Here is a 20,036-nt window from a genome sequence, read left to right as displayed (position 1 = left end):
CATATAAAACAGGACGGCTATTGTCAGCATTCAGCACGCTGTATGAATAACATTTCATCTGCATATTTTAATACAACTTCTGGACTCTTACTGCAGATTTTGACTGCGTAAAACAAACGGAGCAGCGGTGGATGGAGCAGCTACAGCGTTTGCTTTTGGTCGTGTCAGTTTGTTGATCAGGTGCTTTGACAAAGGACTCCACTAGCCTTTTCCCAGTAAAGGTTTTAATGGTGATCACAGGAACAGCTGCTGTTTTTTTCACTCTACCTGAGCTCACTGTCTCAGTAACAGCTCCGCCTCTTTGCTCTTCGCGGTGTGTAAACAGACTCCAGCTCCACGTTAAACTGTGCCAGCGTCATCATTTCTACTGCTGTGTTGTTATCAGTGTGTGTGGGCTCAATATGGTCAGACTTATTATTCACTGATAATAAATACGTGTCTATTGCAGGTCTGTTTTTAGTGGGTGTGCGTGGGAATGTGGGGGAAGATGCTACAATAATACAGAGAGAATTTCAACAATCAGATGACCACTCTGAGCAAGTACTTCACCATCGTCATCATCATCATCATATGTCCCTTTCTATAGATTTTGACTCCTTAGGGTATGTCTATGGTCTCCAATAGATGCTGAAAAGTTGTCATAAATCACCATTCTCCATATCTGCGGGGCATCTAGCCCTAACAGTCAGATGACTTAACAGTGGGATTATAAAACTGAAACAGATGATTTTTGTCCTTAGGACTATTGTTGGATAACAGACTCACATTTGCCAAGAAAACTGAAGGTAAAAAGTGGATTTTTGTTCAGAAGCAAATCCTGCTTTTCTTCTGTTAGTGATACTGTATGCATGCATGCTTCTCCCTCCATCCATCCATACTTTTCCATTCACATTCCACTGTGTTTCCTCACAACTGACACCTTTCTACCTCAACATTGTGTCTTATACAAAACAATACATAACAAATTTTAACTTAGTTCAGGTAAATTGGTACTTTATATTGTAAGGCTAAAAACCAGATCACAGAGCAATCAAACGTCCCCATTTGGCGATGCTGGGAAGGAAGACCTTTCTAAGAAGAAATGACCTTCAGTAGAACCATGCTCAGGGAGGTGCAGCCATATGCGTCAACTGACTGGGTGGTCAGGAGAAAGAAAGAAGGAAAGAGTTAATGGCAGGTAGGCTATGAACACGAGGACAAAACTCAACCGACAGAGTGATGGCATGCAGTAGTAGCATATAAGTACATCAGGAAAAGAGAGGAAGAGAAAGGCTCAGTGCATCATTGGAAGCCGATCCTGCAGCCCCAGTCCCCAACCCCCAGGGTTGGTTCAGACTCACCTGATCAGCCCTAATTATAAGCTTAGAAAGTCTGAAGGCTCTGCCTTTTAGATATAAGCCAGTAGTCTCAGACCAAAATGCTCTATTAAGATAATTTTGTACTATGTGGTCTTTGACAAATGATAGGGCTTGAGTGTTTAAGACTGTGTATGTATGGACTTAAATTCACGTCTGGATTTAACTGGAATACAGTTCATTATAATACATGAGTGTTACCATGATCTTACTGTGAATTCTTCCTACATGATCCAGAGTTGAGCAGCCAAACTTGCCAAACAGGTAAATTTTGCAGGTCTCAGGTCTCTGGGGGTTCTTATCTGTATTATGAAATCATTGTTGCATAACAATCACTGACAATAGGCTAAAATTACCCAGCCTTAGCATGTCTGCACCTGTAACACCTTACAAAAGCGTCCATCCATTCAGCTGACATGGGGCAAAAGGCAGGGTACACCGTGGACAGATCACCAATCTGACACTGGGCTAACACATAGAAACAAACAAGCATTCACATCTATGACCAGTTCAGAATAGCCCAATAACTTAACCCAAAGCAGGCCTTTGGACTATGGGAGGAAGCTGGACTGCAAGTTGAAAACCCCCAGACTGGATTCAAACCTGGGACCTCCTTGCTGTGAAGCATTGGTGCCACCTCACCCCCCCCTTTGCATCGAAACATCACATTATTTTAATTTCACAACAACAACATTAAATTTATATGATTTTATGCCACCTATGCTATCATGAAGCCTTCCACCTATCAACTGGCCTGCAGAAAACCAGTATTCAGACAAAACCATAAATAAACATGTGATCATGCACACAGTTTTTTTTTTACCTTTAAAATAACTTATTAGAGAAAAACATGTATTTTAACTTCCTCTGTTAAAAAAAACAACACCATTTTTTTCCCCAAACCTAAATGTCCTGCTATTTGTTTTGTATGCAGGTTATTTCATATAAAATCTGTCAAATTGGAAAAAGGTTTCGACTCAATCCCCTCAGAATCGATTTCACTCTGGTAATCTCAGCATAAGTAATACAATATACTATTTTTCCAAAATACAGTACCTACACAGGGTTGCACTAAAATTTGGGACCTTTTTCAAGAAGCGTACCTTTTCCAGCCCTCACAATGTCTTAAATAAAGAGGATATCCACATGGAAATTTCAGGGCTGAAAAACAGATTTTTGTTCTGTTCTGAGAAAATTTATTTTACCCTTAGTCCAAATCTTTGTTTGGTTTGTTCAACATGGAGAAAACCTGCAGTGAATATGGGTTCCCTGTTGCTTGTACTCTGATAACAGAGGCAGGCAGAAAATGCAAACTGTTTTTATGTTTTTATTATTAAGCACACTGAGTTTGCATGTAATGCAATGTGCTATAGGAATGAAATTACAAATGCCAGTGTCACACCAGAAATTTAAGGAGCTTGGAAAGAAAAGCATCTGGACTTCTTTAAGTTTCTTGAAGACATTTCACCTCTCATCCGAGAAGCTTGGTGGAGAGTCTCATATTTAAGCCCTATGGGAGTGTCTTTCCACCAATTCAAGAAACTTAAAGAAGTCCAGACGCTTATCTTCCCAAGCTAAGATTATAATGACCTCGATGACTGAGAACCTTCACAGACAGACCGAACAGAAAGTTAACACTTATTATGGAAAATCACACTGGAGGATGAGACGGGCAAAAAGCAGGCTTTTCCTATACTGTAAACTGTTTTGATTAGCCACCTATCGCACATGGTTACACAAACTTGAAAGGTTTATCCAGATCAAAGATCCAGGCTGATTTCTGTTAATCTACTGTGTGTCACAATCATTAAACAGGTTGAGATAAACTGCTGCAATCTGCTCCCAACCCTGTTTGATATACTATGATTCTGCTAAGCTGTTTGCCATCTGAGGATATTTGCATTAGTTTCCACAAGCTGTCCGCATTCAGGGTGTGGCGTTTTCTCTCTTAGTTACTCTCTTCAACCCCCAAACACACACACACACACACACACACACACACACACACACACACACACACACACACACACACACACCAGGCTTTCTGTTTGACATAGCTGGATGTTCTGTCTTCCTTCTCAATGAAGAATTTGTGTCTGTTGCTTTACTTATTTATAACGTGTTAGGTTACATGTTTTCTAGGGAGTGGAGTCTACACAGCCGATGTTCATGTGTGCGTCTGTCATGACGTCGCTGCTGAATCTGGTTTGGCAGGCGTTCTGAGGAAAGAATGAGTAGACAGAGGCAGCAGGGGAAAGAAAGGAGCTGAAAAGCTGAAAGTAGCTTTTCCCTTCAGTGCTTAGTCTTCGCCTGCTGGTGTCGGCACACGGGGTGTTTAAGTGGCGTTTCACTTCCAAGTAAGTTCCTTTCTCTGTTTGGTTTTCAATAATTTTACTGTATCCTAAAGTCAGGAGTGAGCGGTAAACATGGAAACTGTATTCAGGAGTCTGTCATTTTTCCCCTGGCCAAGCTAAAGTATGTTTTTGTTCTTTTTAAAAGTAATGCAAAAGGTGAACACGAGTTGTTTATATGCTAGAAAAATAGGGAAACTCATTTAAAATAATAACCAGCTATGGAACAAACATTTCCTTTTGTTATGACTAAGTGTTAGAATATGAGGGGAAAAAAATGGTGGTCAACTCTAGGTTCATCAAAAAGACCGAGGCGTGGTGGAGCGGGGTTCACATTACAGTAAAAACTTTCCATGTAGCCACCGATGATACATAAAGTTTCTATTAAAGTGCCTCCTTTATGTCTTTTAGGTTTTCTCTTTGCTTTAGTCTCTTACATGACTGTAACCAAATATATGTCTATGGTACAAAACACTGCTGCTGAGGATCCTGGGATGGCTCGTTTGTATTTCTTTTGGTTCTTTCCTGCATCACTGACAAACTGTCAGAATGCCCGCCACCAACGATCAGCTGCTTCTCAGTCCACTACTGTTAAACTAGACTGTACAAGCTACGAACAAAGCACGTCCACAGTGGCATTAGTAGAAACCACTACTGATTCCTTTTATTAAACAATAATTGTCCCACAAAAATTGGGAAATCCCTTTAAGTTTAGTCTTAGCACAGACTAACATTACAAGCTGTTTGCTTCTGTCCTCTTCTCTGTGCTCATATAAACTTAAATACAGCTGAAATCCCATCAAAGCTGTTCTCATTTATGTTTTTCTGCTTCTGTTGTCCAACAGCACAACAGGTCCCAAAAAGCTTTCAAACCTTTCTTCACTTCCGCACAGCTAAAATACTGATATCAGTGATTTTGTATAACAAAAATGGTTATACAATTTTTAAATACAATTTTTTCTTTTTACAATTGTTAAATAAATTGTGTCATTTTAGCTACAATTAAATGTGAAATGATCCTTTTGGAGAAAAAAGAAGCAACAGAATTTCATAAAAAGTTAAAAACGTTTTCACTCTGGGAATGAAATTTGGCTACTCTACATGTCATAAACCTACTGGACCCTCAAAAAGTCAGAGCAATGGTTTAGCTAATAATGGCTGTGTGTTGGTCTTACGTAGAGCCTATGGACAGCTTTGCAGATTGTCACCTACATGTTATAACTGATTAATGCCACCAGGGGGCAGCGTCACAACCAGCTGCATGTCAGCTGCTCTCTTATGCTGTGGTTGATCGTTCAGCTAACTGTGCAGACGACAGAAATGATAACATACAAGTAGCTCAAGTGAAAAATGTCCACTGAAGAACTGTCTGTGCTTTTCGTGCTGTTTTTTTTCCTGTTATTTCCTGTTTCTGTCCACTTTGCTGCTCTGAACATCTGCATTCCCTGCATTCCCACGCATGCCACTCCCATCCACCAGGAGTAAACCATTGGTGTTAAAGTGGTTGAACTGGAAGTTTTGGTGAAGGTGTCTTAGTGGCATTTTACCTGTCAAACGTTTGATTGTAAGCAGTGTTGAGCATCCAAAATAATGGCCATACCTGAGTTCATGGTCTCAGTTGGGTCACCGTTTTGCTGGTCTGTGCTTGTCAGAGGTCGACCGTACACTCCCAATGACAATACGATTTACACATGCATTGTATTATCGACTTTTTTGTTGCTTAGTTTGAATCTTAAAATACTTTTTGCCCCGTTTCTACAAAGATTTAACAGTTTCTTTATTTTTAAAACAATATTTAATTTGTCTTAAAAAAAAGGAAATTCATCCTGGAATACTGCCTTCAATTCAAAAATACTGACCCCAACATAAACAGCCTCTGCTGCAGGAGTTAATCTGGAGTTTAAAGTGTTAACAGAGAAAACTCCTCCAAACTGAGCCAATGCTCTTTCGTAAATTCCAAATATTTAACTCTTTTCTAAACACTGACTGACCTTCTACTGTGCCAGAAACCACAGAGGCCTGTGCGTGTTACAGAAACCATATGGATTTTATTTCCTTCTTCTAAACGACTGCAGTACTTTGAAAGTTCATCCTTTTCTCTTTGAAAGAATACACCCACGCCTTCCATTTAAGCTTCTTCTCCTATATTTCTGCATTTAACATTTGCCTGAAGCACATAAAAATCTAAGCAGAAATGTAGCAAAAAGCATCAAAAGCATGTTTTTGTCTTTGCAAGCTTTGGAAACTCTGAGAGTTCAGAAAACTTCACTTTGATTGCACACACTGAACAGTGTTCAGAAACCATAGCCTCGTAGATAAGCTGGGGTGCATGTCATTAGGGTGTTCACTGATAAATGTCATTCAGCAGCAGCAAACATGCAGACAGTTGATACTGACAGATAACCTGTGAGCACATAGAATCCAAGAGCACAGTGTTAATAAAAGACTCTCTAGGTGTTAAAATCACACAGACATACAGTCATGTTGTGCTCAGATTATATGTGTACATATTTAAGAAACACCTTCAGTTATTTACAGCTTCATATTTCTATTCTTGGACCGTAGCAGAGTAACTTTGGAGGATTCATTGCTCAAAATAAGTCTTGTTCGGCTTATCCCAAGCCTTAAGGCAGCCTCTGAATTTATCCTCTATCTGAAACAAGCCATTTCATCTGCCTTTAAGGTTTTAATGCCAGAGCAGTGTGTCTGTGACGATCGTATTGGGTATATCCACTGCCACTGACATCATACACAGTCAAACTGAGAAGAGCGTGAGTCTTTTTCTAATATGAGAAGCTCAAATGTCTATAATAAAAAAGCATTAGCACAATAACTCTAATACAATTCAAGATTTTCACAAGCTTCCCTGCACATTTGTGTGTGATGCTTTGTTTTGTCCTTAAGAAAGATGCAATAATCCATTTTGCAAGAAAGAAATGTGTTGGTTGCATTTCAGGAGTTAGAGCAGGTCAAAGATTTACTGGATGGTTAGTGGTTTGATCCCTGCTCCTCCAGTCTGCATGCAAAATGTCCTTGGGCAAGATACAAACCCCAAGTCATTCTCCGATGCATCGATCGGAACATGAATGTGAGTGAATGTTAGCTAGACAGCAAAAAACAATGCTTTTGTGAATGAGGCATGTTATATAAATCACTTTGAGTGCTCCATTTACATTTTGTAAGGTAAACAAGTGGTTAGATGCTCTAACCAGCCCAAAAACATTGCTGAAGGACATGTGACCATATTGCTTTAACACTTGCTTCATAAACAAGCTGCTTCTGTCAACTGCATGCATTCAGAATCAGATACTTGTTCTAATACTAGAACCAATAAAACTGGAACACAGACTTGTCAGCTTCAAAAGGCACCAATATGACAAACGACAAATGAGATAAAGAGCGTTAGCCACTTGTGCAGGCACCCATCTGTCAACCAAGGGAACCACGCCCACAATAATACATAACTTTAAGCCTTGTATACACTGTAAATGGGTGCGTTAAACAAAAGTTAATCTCCTGTAGATTTGTTATGAAAAGAATAAAATGAGCTGGCCTTAAGTGTGCTTGTTTCTGCTCTAAATTTGGGTTTTTAAACTAAGTCCACAGGGCCTGACTTGTTTCTGTGGCTGGTTTTTGGCACGTTTGCCTAGATTTAATGCTTCAATCTCAGAGGATGTCAGCTGTCACAGCTAATTTAAACTAACATAAAATTGTGGTGGTCATATTTTTCTACATGTAGGCAAATGCAAACAAACGGTAGATTTGTTTTATTCATCATTTTATGGCCCTTATTTTATTTTATTTTAACTGTTTACATTTTGTTACAGTTACTGAAGCATGCAGTTTCATTAGTGAGGATCCAGATAAGATGAATAAGCCTAAATAATGATTTATTGGGCATTAAAGGGAATCAGCAGTTGTACTGTTGTGCAAACCTACAGTGTTTCTAAATGTGTACTCTCTCCTGTTTGGCTGATACGAATGAATTCATGCAAGCCCAGACATGTATTTATGTGACCCACATTGCAGCTGATCCTTAACGATAGCAAGACCAAATTTGAGAATAAGAATAGAATGCAAAGCTAAATCTAAGGGAAGGTAATTAGTATTTTTGTTTTTCTTCACAGAGCATTTATCTCCAAGGCCAGTCCAGCAGCGACAGGGATGAACTGGTCAGGATTGGAGAATCTTCTGAGCGGAGTCAATCAGTACTCCACGGCGTTTGGGCGGATTTGGCTGTCCATGGTGTTCGTGTTCCGAGTGTTGGTGTTCGTGGTGGCAGCTCAGAGGGTGTGGGGTGACGAAAACAAAGACTTTGTGTGTAACACCCGACAGGTAAGGCTGTCACTAACCCCACCTTCCAATGTTTTTCAGTGACAGGGAGAAATAAGAGTTGTTGAGAATGTTACAGCACTGGTTCATAAGCCCTTCAGGGAAATCTGGTCCACTGATTTTCTACATTTACACTCAATATAGAGACGTTTTTAAAACTGGAAAGTTAACCTGCCCGAGTCACTTCAGAGGTGGTGATGGTGGTTGTGGTCTTGGTTTGAAAGAATGTGCTTTACAGTCCAAAGCATAGATAAATGAAAAGAAAATGGGCTGACAATTAATGTCAGCTGTCCTCAAAAGTTGAATTTGTGTTGGTTACTGATGCAGAAAACTATCACCAACCAGCAGTTGATTAAAGAAAAAGATTCAGCTACCAAATGACTTACTCACACATACAGTGCCTTTGGATGGTCTAATTGGGTCATTTTGGATTATAATAAAGCTTCTGTGAAGAAATTTAACTGAAAACAAAGATGTTAGCCCAGAACAGCTTCACTCCTCCTCAGGTTTGATTCACCAAGTCTTCCACATACAAGGTTGTTTTCCACCCACATAAACATCGTGCCTGATGGTTAATTACCTGTCAAAGCATCCTGATGTTCAGCCAAAGCGCTTCTGAAACCGATGTAGCCAACACATCTCAAAGTGGCAGAACATGTCTGTGAGCCATGGCCACACCTTGCCATCATATGAGACGTTAAGGTCACACAAATCGAGCTGTGACTGCATCGCTCAGCTCGCTCTTAGCTGTTTCGTCTTCGGGACGAACTTGTTTTTTTCTGTCCTTTCATCTCCTGACGACTCACAAACATACGCTGACATGTCCTTGCATATTGGGAGGGATCCAGGGTTAATTACCCCGTTACCTGAATGGACTGAAGAAACCTTCCTCTCTGCTCTTCATCCAAGTTTAATGAAATGTAAAATATATTAAGTATCATCATAAATCTAATGAAGCCTCTATTTCACCTCTATACTGACCTTGTATTTGACCTTCGCGGTAGCAGGAAATCTGTAATCCTGCATATTTTTTAAAGGATACAAAATTTTATTTAATTATATTATCCCATAAGTTGAACTTTTAATTCTTTCAGAACGTTGTTAAAGTACTATGACTCAGTGAATGCATCTAACTTTTTCTAACAAAGGTAACTGCAAAAGACGAAATTCCCTCTTAGACACAATATGTTGGCAGGCTGGGATCTACATAAATTCAGTGCAGCTTTCTGATATAATGTTTCAGTCTTCTCTATACAGAACTTTTTATTCTAAATTTGAAACTGTTATATAATGAAGAATGCTGAAACTTTGTCATATGAACTAAAAGATGAAAAATTGCCCAGCAGTGACTTCGGTCTGTCAGTGCAGCTTTACCTCTTTGGTCTCGTGTTGTGAGCGCTCTGTTTTGCATGTAGTCTTTATGTCATTTGACTGTGTTGCTCTGTGTGTGATGTGCAGCACGACACAGTCGAACACTACGATGAAAGTCAAAACAACAGACAGATATCACATCGAGACAACACGGTTGAACCGAACATCAGGAAGACACTAACGAAGTGATCGTAAAAAAGTTCAGTCGACATGAACGGCGGTCGTGAACAAAACAAATGTAACTTCATAAATATGACTCACATCGTTTTCATACTGTTAATCCATCTCTTGTGTTCCAAGAATCACCGGACGCCACTAATGTAGTGATTTGATCCTTCCCTGTCAGAGTACAGGTGCGCCGAAAAATGCCACCAATAGGACGGGTTTATGAACTTTCACCTTGTGGTCTGTTTATCCTTACTGTTCACACTAATGCACGAGCATCACAGCCACTGAACGTGACCACAAAACAATTATTGATGACTTTTCCACACATCATAAAGGCAAACCTTCCTTTGCTCACTGTTCCTATTAAAACAGGAGCCAGTTTTGCAGCTTTTGTGCGCTGCGATTTATTTGTCTTCCATTTAATCAGTGGGATCTTCTCCTCTCACGATCAATACAGAACCTACCCAGCATTTCCAATGCCTGCCTTAAACCTCGACTGAATGTTAATTCAGTTGTGCACTTCGGTGAAAGCCTCTGCAGTCACTCGTTTATTTGAGCTTTTCCTTTCATTTGTCACGTATTTACCAAATTAGATTGTAAGACTGAATTAGTGTTGGTGTTACATTAAAAGCCTTGTATTAAAAGCATATTGTGTACAGCATATTATAATTATAGGATATCTTCTCAAATAAATGAAAGCAAGCAAAAAGTAAAGAAAAGCAAAATACTTCATGTCTCACTAACCTGGTTCTTTTTGTATCTTTTGTCTTAAACTTTGTTTTTGTTTTATATTTATGCCCTAAAAGCAGAAACTGGTTTCAAAGCATCGTCAGTTTTTAGCGTCATACAGAGGCATTAAAACCTTCTGCATCAGCTTCTCATTCTGACACCACAACAGTCCCTCTGTTTGTATTTATCTGCATTAGCTGTACTCTAAAATAAAAATACAGCCACTTTCTTTTCTCCAAGTTTCTCTTTAATGCAAAAATCCTTTGCTCTTGCTGATTTTCTCCATCTGAGACGTGAGACGAGCTACTTAAGCGAGTTACGACCCCGACTTTGTTTTGCAGCCCGGCTGTACCAATGTCTGCTACGACCACATCTTCCCCATCTCCCACATCCGCCTGTGGGCGCTGCAGCTCATCTTTGTCACGTGCCCGTCTCTGATGGTGATGGCTCACGTGAAACTCCGTGAAGGAAAGGACAGGAAATATGTCGAGCTGCACCAGGGCTCGCACCTCTACGCCAACCCTGGCAAGAAGAGAGGAGGCCTATGGTGGACGTATCTGCTGAGTTTGATCTTCAAAGCTGGATTTGACTCAGCTTTTCTCTATATCCTGTTTCAGTTATATCATGGATATGACCTGCCCAGGTAATGCTGGTAACTTACTGTTATTAAAATGAACCAGTGTTGTTCTGAACTCGTTAAAACCTGCTGTACTCTTTTCTGTCAGGTTGTCCAAGTGTCAGCTGTCGCCGTGCCCCAACACCGTTGACTGCTTTATCAGCCGTCCGACGGAAAAAAAGATCTTCATGCTGTTCATGGTCATCTCCAGTGCGGTTTGCATCCTCATGTGTATCCTCGAAATGATTTACCTCATCGGCAAGCGCATCATGAAAATATTAAAGATCCGACATGAGAACGAGAGGCTCGTCTTCGCTGACCAGCACGAGCTCACTACCATTGCTCCAGCCCGCTCTCAGTGCAGAAGCAGGAGAGATCCGACAGTGACCGACAGCGAGCTGGAGTTAAGCAAGAGGAAGGATGCTAAAACTACAGTACTCTAGCATTCTGCAAGCTGCAATCATGGCTCGCCAACAGGAACAGAAAGTACCCAATAAGACTACTGAAACTGATCAAAAAGGGTTGTAAGCGATGGGTATTGTTTAGGTTTTATCCGATACCAGTACCAAACCGGTACTTTTGAAACAGTGCCGGTGCTTAAACGGTGCTCGAACCGGTGCTTAAAGAATGGAGAACACAAAATTGGTCCAGAAACCTCTCATGTTCAGCTGTTTTTTTGTAAAAAGATAACAATGTTAGAGTTTTCTGCAGCTATAGGGGATTTATAGTATCACTCTTGGCTGGAAGCAGTGCTTAAACAATGGAAAAAACAATCTTTGTCCAAAAACCTCTCATGTTTAACTGTTTTCCACTTTTTCTTTGGTCATTTTAGCCTTTTTGGCCAGGGTGAAGGGAGTATCTGCCATCAAACAAGAAGACAGCCGCATGTAACTACGACGGTGTTTGCTAGTTCACCTTACCTGCATTAATGTAATAACGTGGTTAGCCTACTCAACGTAAATTACACACGAACAACATTAAGCTACTCACGCAGAGAAGAACGGCTGCTGCTGCATCATCATCCGTCATCATTTCTGCTACACTGGCAGGGCTAGGGGCCAGGACTCTATTCTTCGGGTTTTTGGGGGATGTTGCTAACTCCGGGTCCAATAACAGGCACCACACCCGCAGTAGATGTGCTCGGTGTGAGCTCTTGCAGCAAGCTATCAAATACGGCGCATTTCTCGGCTTTTAACAAAATGCTATACGTCGCCAGGTGTTTCATCAGATTCGAGGTGTTACCTCCTTTGCACAATATCAGCTTCAAGCACTTGTTGCAGGCTGCTGAGTTTGCATCTTTTGCTGTGAAGTACAGCCAGACTTTTGACCGCTTCGCCTTGGGCATTTCTAATCTGTAGCTCTGCTCTAAAAGAACGTACGTACCTGGGCCCACCTACTACGCTCGCAAAGGTAAAATGATTGGCTGGAATCCAAAGTGTATGACATCTCAGGGAAAAAAAAGCACCGAAATGTGCGCTGCTTTTCGGTCTGGTTACTACCGTTTATGACAGAACCGGTGCCATAATGGCACCGGATACCGGTACCCATCCCTAGTTCCTGTGGATTATGATCCTCTCATCCAGCTGCATATGAAACGTTCATGATGTCAGCTGCGTTAAAGAAATGGCACCTAGAGCTGCTGACCAGAAAACACTGCTGAAGAAGAGGACTGTCAGCGGTCCGACATCGCATTTTTTCACTGTTTATGTCACAAAGATGCGAGGACAAACATTCAGGTTATTCCGTATCAACAAGATGAATTAAATGGAATTTAATTTTAGGTTATTGATTTAAGAATCTGCAGCAAACGACTATTTAATTAATTGTCTCACACCATTGTAAATATTGCAGATTACAACACTTGCTATCTAAAACTGCACTGTTGAAACTGCACTGTGCAGTTTAACATCTTTACACTGACAGAAAGGGGTGTTTGGCTGGTTCGGACACTTAAGATGTGTCACAGGATGTGAAATGAGTTTGAGATTCCTGCTTTACACTAAGATACACCCGGCTTGTTCTGATCTGAGGTCTACGGTGCATTTAATGCACAGTTTTTGCAGTAAAACTGCAACCCTGACAAAGATCTAACAATTTTGTATACAATTCTAAAGATTAAAATAATATTCAGTGAAATGTGTGTTAATTATAGACACATCTATTTTTATCGTTTTGTTAGCGCCATCATCTGGTGGTTGAATCTTGTGCTTTAATAAGGCCACCGTAATGTCACGGGGCAGCAATGGAGGCAGGAGGTCTGTCCCCAGTTAAAAACATCAGGTGTGGTTTTTATTTCTGACTTTTCTGATACTTAAACAGAAAAATATGCCAAATGTAAACAAAGCTGTTGATTTACTGATCGATCTACACTCCCACCATCATCTATGGTCTCATCTATGTCCCAAAAATTAGATTGTGGAAAAGGCGCCTGGTCTCTCCATTAGACTAAAGTGCCAAGTAGGTGCCTTCTAAGTGAGGAGCATGAGATAAAACCTTGGGGCACACTGGTGAGATTAGAACAAGGGCAGGGACAGGATGGGCTCCTCTGGTTAGCTTGGAGCAGCAGATGGATGGATGGATTTTTCTCCTGTGCTTGCTCTTGATTATCAAATCTGGTGGTACCTAAATGGCAACAGATGGGTGTAAAAACTGTGCCTTGGGCCCTTTGACCTTCAGGCAAAAATGCCGGACTGCGATATCCAAATTGTGGCCACTACTGCAGTTGGGTCCAAGAGTTAAGTTAAGGCCACAGAATTTGAAATATGATCCTTAAGTCATTTTTTTATCCCACTTTTGGAAAGAAGTCAGTCGGAGTAGCTGTCAGGTGGTGGTAGCAAAGTTTTACAGTAAAGAAGAAAATATCCGACTCTCACTAACCGTTTTCAGAGCTGAAGTTTGGGAATGGTTAGAAAGCAAACACAAGTGATCTGCTGGACACCTGGGAGACATGTTTTAGACACATTTTTGCTGTGTGGCCTGTTAAGATGAGCTTTAGTCACCAGGTTTTAAAATTTACCTTTAATTACGGTTATTAGATTTTTACTATTTAAAGTGGAGAGTGTGAACCTTAGCTACTGTCTTTGTGTGATTTTTACGAGACATGTCTACTTTAATCTCTAGTTTAATCTTCGCACTCACTTCTGCTCTGACTATGAGTCAGCTGGAATGACATGCTGTGGTCCAAGATTATTTTTTATATAAATAACAGGCTGTTGTTGACATTACAGTGATATATTTATCTGCTTGTAATAAAAAAGAAACTGATTATAAACTGTTTGTGTAGGCTGTCTTTTCTTTGCAGGAATGAAGCTGTATATGTGCAGTATTATCCTACAATGCTGCTGCGTTGTTGCTTAAACAGCAAATAAAGGTTTCATTTTTCATTAAAAACACAGAGTACTTCACAAATACACCATTTGTCATATTTATCTGACTGAAACCTGAGCAAAAAAAGTCAAAATGTGGAACAATAACAGTTTAAACATGTTACCACTAGATAGCAGCATTCTCAAAATTGAACAAATGTGACATTTATTTGCATATTTGCACACTTTATGAACATTTAAGTTAAAGTTAATATCAATAATGCTTCAAATTTGTTTGAACTACATACAGTTTTATTTGTATGTCAGGCAATGCTTCAGTATAATTGCCCGAATAAGTGACCAGCGGTATTTCATGATGATTGTGAGACTTTTAATTCTATTTCATGAAACACAGACAGCTCATGAAGTTAAAAACTCCAGCATGAAAAAATAAATTTTAACATCTTTTAAACTGTTTACTTTCAGTATTTAATATCATTGCATCCACATGAAAATAGACACATTACATGTTTTGTAACTAAAAACCTGTCAGGATTTATAAATTAATTACATTTACTATGTTTTTACTCATCTTTAATGTTGCCAGACCCAATAAAAGGAAAGCAATGCATTTAAAAAAAAAAGAAAAAGACATGACTTCACTATAGTTTTAGCACATTGCTAAGACATCCAGATGGCCAAATTAGACCCTTTGGTGGGCCAGTTCTGGCCCTCAACCCTGATGTTTGACACCCCTGTTGCACAAGGAATTTAAAAGACAAGAGTAATGCGGTTTTCATCCAATTTTTCAAAGCAGTTTAACAAAAAAGCCAAAAAGGGCGACAGATCTTTTAAAAAATTTAAATGTCTCTTTACTTCAAGACGGAACGTGTTGTTAAAAAAGGATCCGAGTCGAACTGTCACACGGAATAATACCCATTTCAGGTTTTACCTACAAAACATTCACTGCGACGAGGATGGGATTCGAACCCACGCGTGCAGAGCACAATGGATTAGCAGTCCATCGCCTTAACCACTCGGCCACCTCGTCTGTGAACCCGCACGAATATTACTGAGTCTGGACATCAGCGGGACCAGTATGCAAACATGATACATAGATAAACGGTGGGCAGCGTTTGACGCCATGTTCGCTTTTGTTTCTGCGCCACTCTAACAGTAAATACGGCTTTCACTGTAAAAAGTCTGCAAAAAAACAAAAAAAGTAAACGTAACAAAGTGGGCTGAGTTAAATTTAACTCAACTTAGCAACTACCAATAGGAGCGAAGGATAATCTTGATTGACATATGAGTGGGTGGCAGCCACTGTGTAGACTCGTCGATGTTCGACGAGCTGATCGGTTTAAATCTGTGTGTGCGTGTGGTTAAAGGCTTACCAAAGCTGTGAGGAAAAGGAGGCTGCAACTGCGATTTATCATCAAACACCAACAACGTGTAAACGAAACGTTCATGATTAACCGGAAGGCAACAGGCGGCACAGGCACTTGCAGTACAGCAGTCGCTCCAGCAGAGGGAGATAAAGACCACCAATTACAACTAGAGGGTCGCCAAATAAATGGCCTCTAGTGCCTGCGTATCCCATATGTTGCGTCCTAACGTTAATTAGTTATTAGGATATATGTATATTTATGCTTTGCTTTGCTACACGTGACTCAGCATGCTTTATGACCACATACTGGACCAGATGAGGTCGTGTAGCTCTTGCATTAAGGTTATGTTTGCATGACAATGATGCTTTAAATCTTTCCTTTTGTTAATAATTTAATTTCTCAGGGTGTCTACTGCTGTCATGACCTGTACATGCACACCTGATATTTATTCATGTGGTGTCAATATGCCATCATGTGTTTGAATCCAGTTTATAGTATCCCATCTATATGTGGTACTGCAATCAGTCCAGATTGCAGGTTTAAGCAGCCAGATTTTCCGGTCTTGGCGAATCACAAGGCAGAAGACAGACAGAGGGGATCAAACATTTATTTACCCTTATTAATTAAAAGTTACAGTAAAACCATTAACATCTTCAAACGATAGCAAAATAAAGAGAACCAAAAATATTGGCCAAAACATATTTACAGAGACAGTTTGCAGATAAAAAGCTCACATTTTTTTGTACACAATCCCAACCCCTGCGCCATAAATTCTGAAATGTGAACACTGCAACACTCAAGAAGCTCGAATGTGGTTTTAGCCAGAAAAAGAACCAAAATGCACGAACAAAGACATCTTTTTCCACCTCCCCTCCTTGATGTTCTCCTCCCTATACATGACAAAATACTTGAAATTTGGGGGTAAAACATAGGAATGTAGAATTCTAAAAATTAATAAGATGATCTGAAAGGTTTATGTGTCCATATATCAGTCATTTCGAGTGAAGGAGATGGTCTGCCCCGCTCCGCCGACGGTGACAATTTTTAGATCCCAAAAAAAGATGAGAAAGAAAAATAAGATGTTATAGGGCTGCCACGCTGTTTAAAAGGATGTTCTCCATGAATTGGGAAAATAAGTCAGTATTCCTGATTCGCTCCACATCCAATCCATTACCTTCGCCGCACGCCAGTCCCTGTGTGTACCATGAGGGGGCAACGCCAGCCAACGCTTTCATCATGAGAGGGCCCGGTGAGTTTCCGTCTGTCGAAGAACTAATAAAAGGCAGTGAACTGGTGGTTGAATCAGCAAACGTGATATATCCTTTGTCTTCTTTTGTAGTTTTGTTTATAACTTTATGAGCGTGGCACGAGTCTCTCATATATATTTTTATATACTTTAATCTTGGAAAATCAGTTCAGGTGCCGTGCTGGAGTGCAGTCACTCTGCCTTGGCCTCGCCCTCGGAGGCTGCGGGTGTCGTGTCCTCGGCAGGGGCCTCCTCGGCGGGTGCGGCCTCTGTTGGTGGGGCCTCCTCGGCGGCCTTGGCCTCTTCCTCGGGTGCAGGAGCGGCCTCTGCGGCCTCGCCCTCTTTAGCCTCGGTGGCCGGCGTCTCCTCTTTGGTTTCCTTGGCTGCATGGCCGTTCTCCTCGGGCTTGTCCTCGGTCGTAGGGGAGGTGGCCTCCTCCTTGCCCTCCTCGCTGCCCTTCTTGTTCTTCTTCAGCGAGATGCCCTTGAACTTGAAGGAGTTCTTCAGGGAGAACTTCTTCTTCTTCTTGACCTCCTTGGCAGCCTCGCCCTCCGCTTTGGCTGCCTCGCCCTCGGCCGCAGGAGCAGGCTCGATAGCGTCTCCGGCGCTGGTCTCGCCCTCCTTGGCTGGCTCCGCGGTTCCATTTCCATCCGCGGCCGCTGCTTCCCCGTCGGGTTTGGCTGAAACATCGCCGTTGGTTTTGACATGGCCGTTCTCCTGCAGAGAGAAAGAGTCATAGATTAAAACACTGGAGGTGGGTCAACGCAAACACACTGCCTGCGGAAACGAAGAATTATTTATGCATAATGAGATGAGCGCACTGTAAACACATTAACATTAGCCCATTTATGCCTACAGTTAATCCATGTTATTCTTCAGGAGAGCAGCTCTGACTGTGGTGGTGGGGGGGGGGGGGGGGGGGGGGGGGGGATTTAACAGCTGTCTGTATTACTCTGAGCTGGCACACGGGGGCAGTAGTGCTACATCAAAAACATCAACACTACCAGCAAGTTGGGGAACAAAGGAATCCCCGTGAAACCTGCTCTGCGCTCTCATCCTACATCTACCAGCTCCACGCAAGAGCGCAGACAGCTCACATCAGCTTCAGCTCAGACAAAGCCACAATCAGTCCACGCACTCGCCAACAGCAGCAACACGGACGTTTTTACATGTCTCGAAGTGGGTCACATGAGTTCATCTGGGCATCTCTGTAATAACGCGTATCCTGACCGGATCAGTCACACACCACTAATCGAAACGCACAATTCACTTCTAACATATTTAAATTGTTCAAAGTTTACGCGGAAACCCACTCCACAGTGTGTGTGTGTGTGTGTGTGTGTGTGAGAGAGAGAGACTGTGTGTGGGTAACAGCCGGGGGGGAAATGGGGTCAGAACTGGCGCCTGCACGCGCTTTGTTTGCAACTCCGCAAAATGCGCCTCCAGCAGAGCGCATTTGCATCCTTTGCGCCGCTCGCCTCACATCTTTTGTTCGACGCTCAGAGCGACTATCCGCTCAACTCATGACAGAAAACACGCTCAAAACTCACACGGGGACCCAAATCCGACGCTCTCGGGTGAAATGTGCGCGTAAATCTCCCCAGTGGGACAGCAGGCGGAATTAACAAAGGCAGGCGGGCAACTGCGCGCTGCTCGACGGCTGCCCAGCCGGAGGTCTCCCGATGCCCTCATTTTAGGCTAAATTCAGTTTTAAGTGTTTTCCCCCCACAGCTATGAACGAACCCTGACACGAAGGAGCGACCGCCAGCCCCCCACCGCGGCACCCATGCCGCCAGTGGGCGTCGGGTGCCATGTGGCTCCCCGCTGATGCTCGGGCGCACCGGGCCCGCTTTACTCACCTGGCCGTTGGCTTTAGCAGCAGCAGGGTCGGCGGCGGCTTTGCCCTCAACAGCTACTCCACCCTTGGACAACTGGGCTCCCATTTCTGTCTTTCCTTTAGTTTTTATGAACAAAAAATAAAATCGAAAAAGAAAACCCTCGAGTTTTTGAGATTTAAAAATCCAGTTCTGGGATAGGTGAGAGCTTTCCGCCTAAAAAACAGAGGTGAAAATCCGACAGGATCTCCTTCTCCCTTACAAAGGTTTGTCAACGAGAAGACCCCCCCTTAAGCGTGTGTGAACCCCACGGAGGCTGAGCTCAAATTAAAGGATGTCAGGGAGACGGCTGTGAGTATTTCAACCGCGCCTCAAAATCGACCGGAGACCCCTCCCCTGGGCGTGGCGGCCGGGCTTTGTCCAATCTGCAGCGGGGGGATGGGCCTCCTTCTCCGGGCTGTCACTGCCACAGTCTGCCACTCAGCTGGAGAATGAGCAAGACTTTATTTTCCAGCTGCTTCAGATGTCTGGAAGATTGTGGACACATTTTAAACTTTGTTCTCTTGTGAATTGTTTATAATTTGGCACAAATTGAAAAATTCATTCATCTGTTCAGGAAAACAAGACAAGTTTTAGAAGTCTGACCCGAACAGGTGAGCAGAAAAGTTAAGTGAAGGTAAGAACAAGCAGTGGAAATAATAAAAGTCCTGAGTACATGCACAGCATCACTGCTATACATAAAGGAGTTTAAAGAAGTGCATCAAAGCATTTTAAAGAAGACGTTTTATCTTTTATTTGAAATGAAAACCTAAATGTGCACGTGTCTCTTGTTTTGATTAAAAACTCTAATATATGACACCCATTGGATAGAAAATTATATTCTCCTCAAATAAATAATGTCTAAGACGTGATCAGTAAATCATAACCATTCAATAAACTGTGAGAAAAAATAGAGGTAGCATAAAGGTCAACACTAAAAGTATTTTTTATCAGTGTTTGTGTGCCTGAAGATGAAAAATGAACATAAAATATGTCTTAAGACAAAACACATGAAAAACAGATTCAGCTTTAACAGTTAGATGAAAGAAGAAACGAGTAAACATATAAGCACGAACATGTAAACACACTGCATTTCAGTCATTTTATTCCATCACAAGCAAGTAAAACTGTTCCTTTTCATCTGTAGCGGTGATGAGTCGTTACAGTTGTAGCTAAAATGCAGACGTGGACTAACAGTGGATGTTGTCAGTTAAGGATAGAAATATGGAGTTGAAGCAGTTGTGTTCACTAGCATACTGAATATCTGGTAAATAGAGTAGTAGCCGAATGGTTGAAGTAGT

At 41.6% G+C, this 20,036-nt stretch overlaps 2 protein-coding genes and 1 non-coding gene across 3 annotated transcripts; 1 reads left to right on the top strand and 2 right to left on the bottom strand.

Annotated features, from left to right (window-relative positions):
- Positions 1-7,868: 7,868 nt before the first annotated feature.
- On the top strand, positions 7,869-11,365 carry LOC146611900 (gap junction beta-3 protein-like). Its single transcript, XM_085343698.1, has 3 exons — positions 7,869-8,041; positions 10,648-10,949; positions 11,032-11,365. The coding sequence occupies exons 1-3, from the start codon at positions 7,871-7,873 to the stop codon at positions 11,363-11,365; spliced, it is 807 nt and encodes a 268-aa protein (XP_085199824.1). The 5' UTR covers positions 7,869-7,870.
- A 3,831-nt stretch (positions 11,366-15,196) lies between these two features.
- trnas-gcu (transfer RNA serine (anticodon GCU)) lies at positions 15,197-15,278 on the bottom strand. The gene has a single exon. It is a non-coding gene; the product is annotated as a tRNA-Ser (tRNA).
- Positions 15,279-16,214: 936 nt separating this feature from the next.
- Positions 16,215-19,010, bottom strand: marcksl1a (MARCKS-like 1a). The gene is made up of 2 exons (XM_085342780.1): positions 18,721-19,010; positions 16,215-17,578 (listed from the first exon to the last, which is right to left on the bottom strand). The coding sequence occupies exons 1-2, from the start codon at positions 18,802-18,804 to the stop codon at positions 17,054-17,056; spliced, it is 609 nt and encodes a 202-aa protein (XP_085198906.1). The 5' UTR covers positions 18,805-19,010; the 3' UTR covers positions 16,215-17,053.
- Positions 19,011-20,036: the final 1,026 nt, after the last annotated feature.

This window comes from Diplotaxodon limnothrissa, linkage group LG19, assembly GCF_057381915.1.
Source record: "Diplotaxodon limnothrissa isolate DT_005_m linkage group LG19, D_limnothrissa_male_GT1.1, whole genome shotgun sequence".
Taxonomy (NCBI): Eukaryota; Metazoa; Chordata; class Actinopteri; order Cichliformes; family Cichlidae; genus Diplotaxodon; species Diplotaxodon limnothrissa.
Note: the sequence above shows the minus strand (reverse complement) of the source record. Positions and strands in the feature narration are given on the sequence as shown.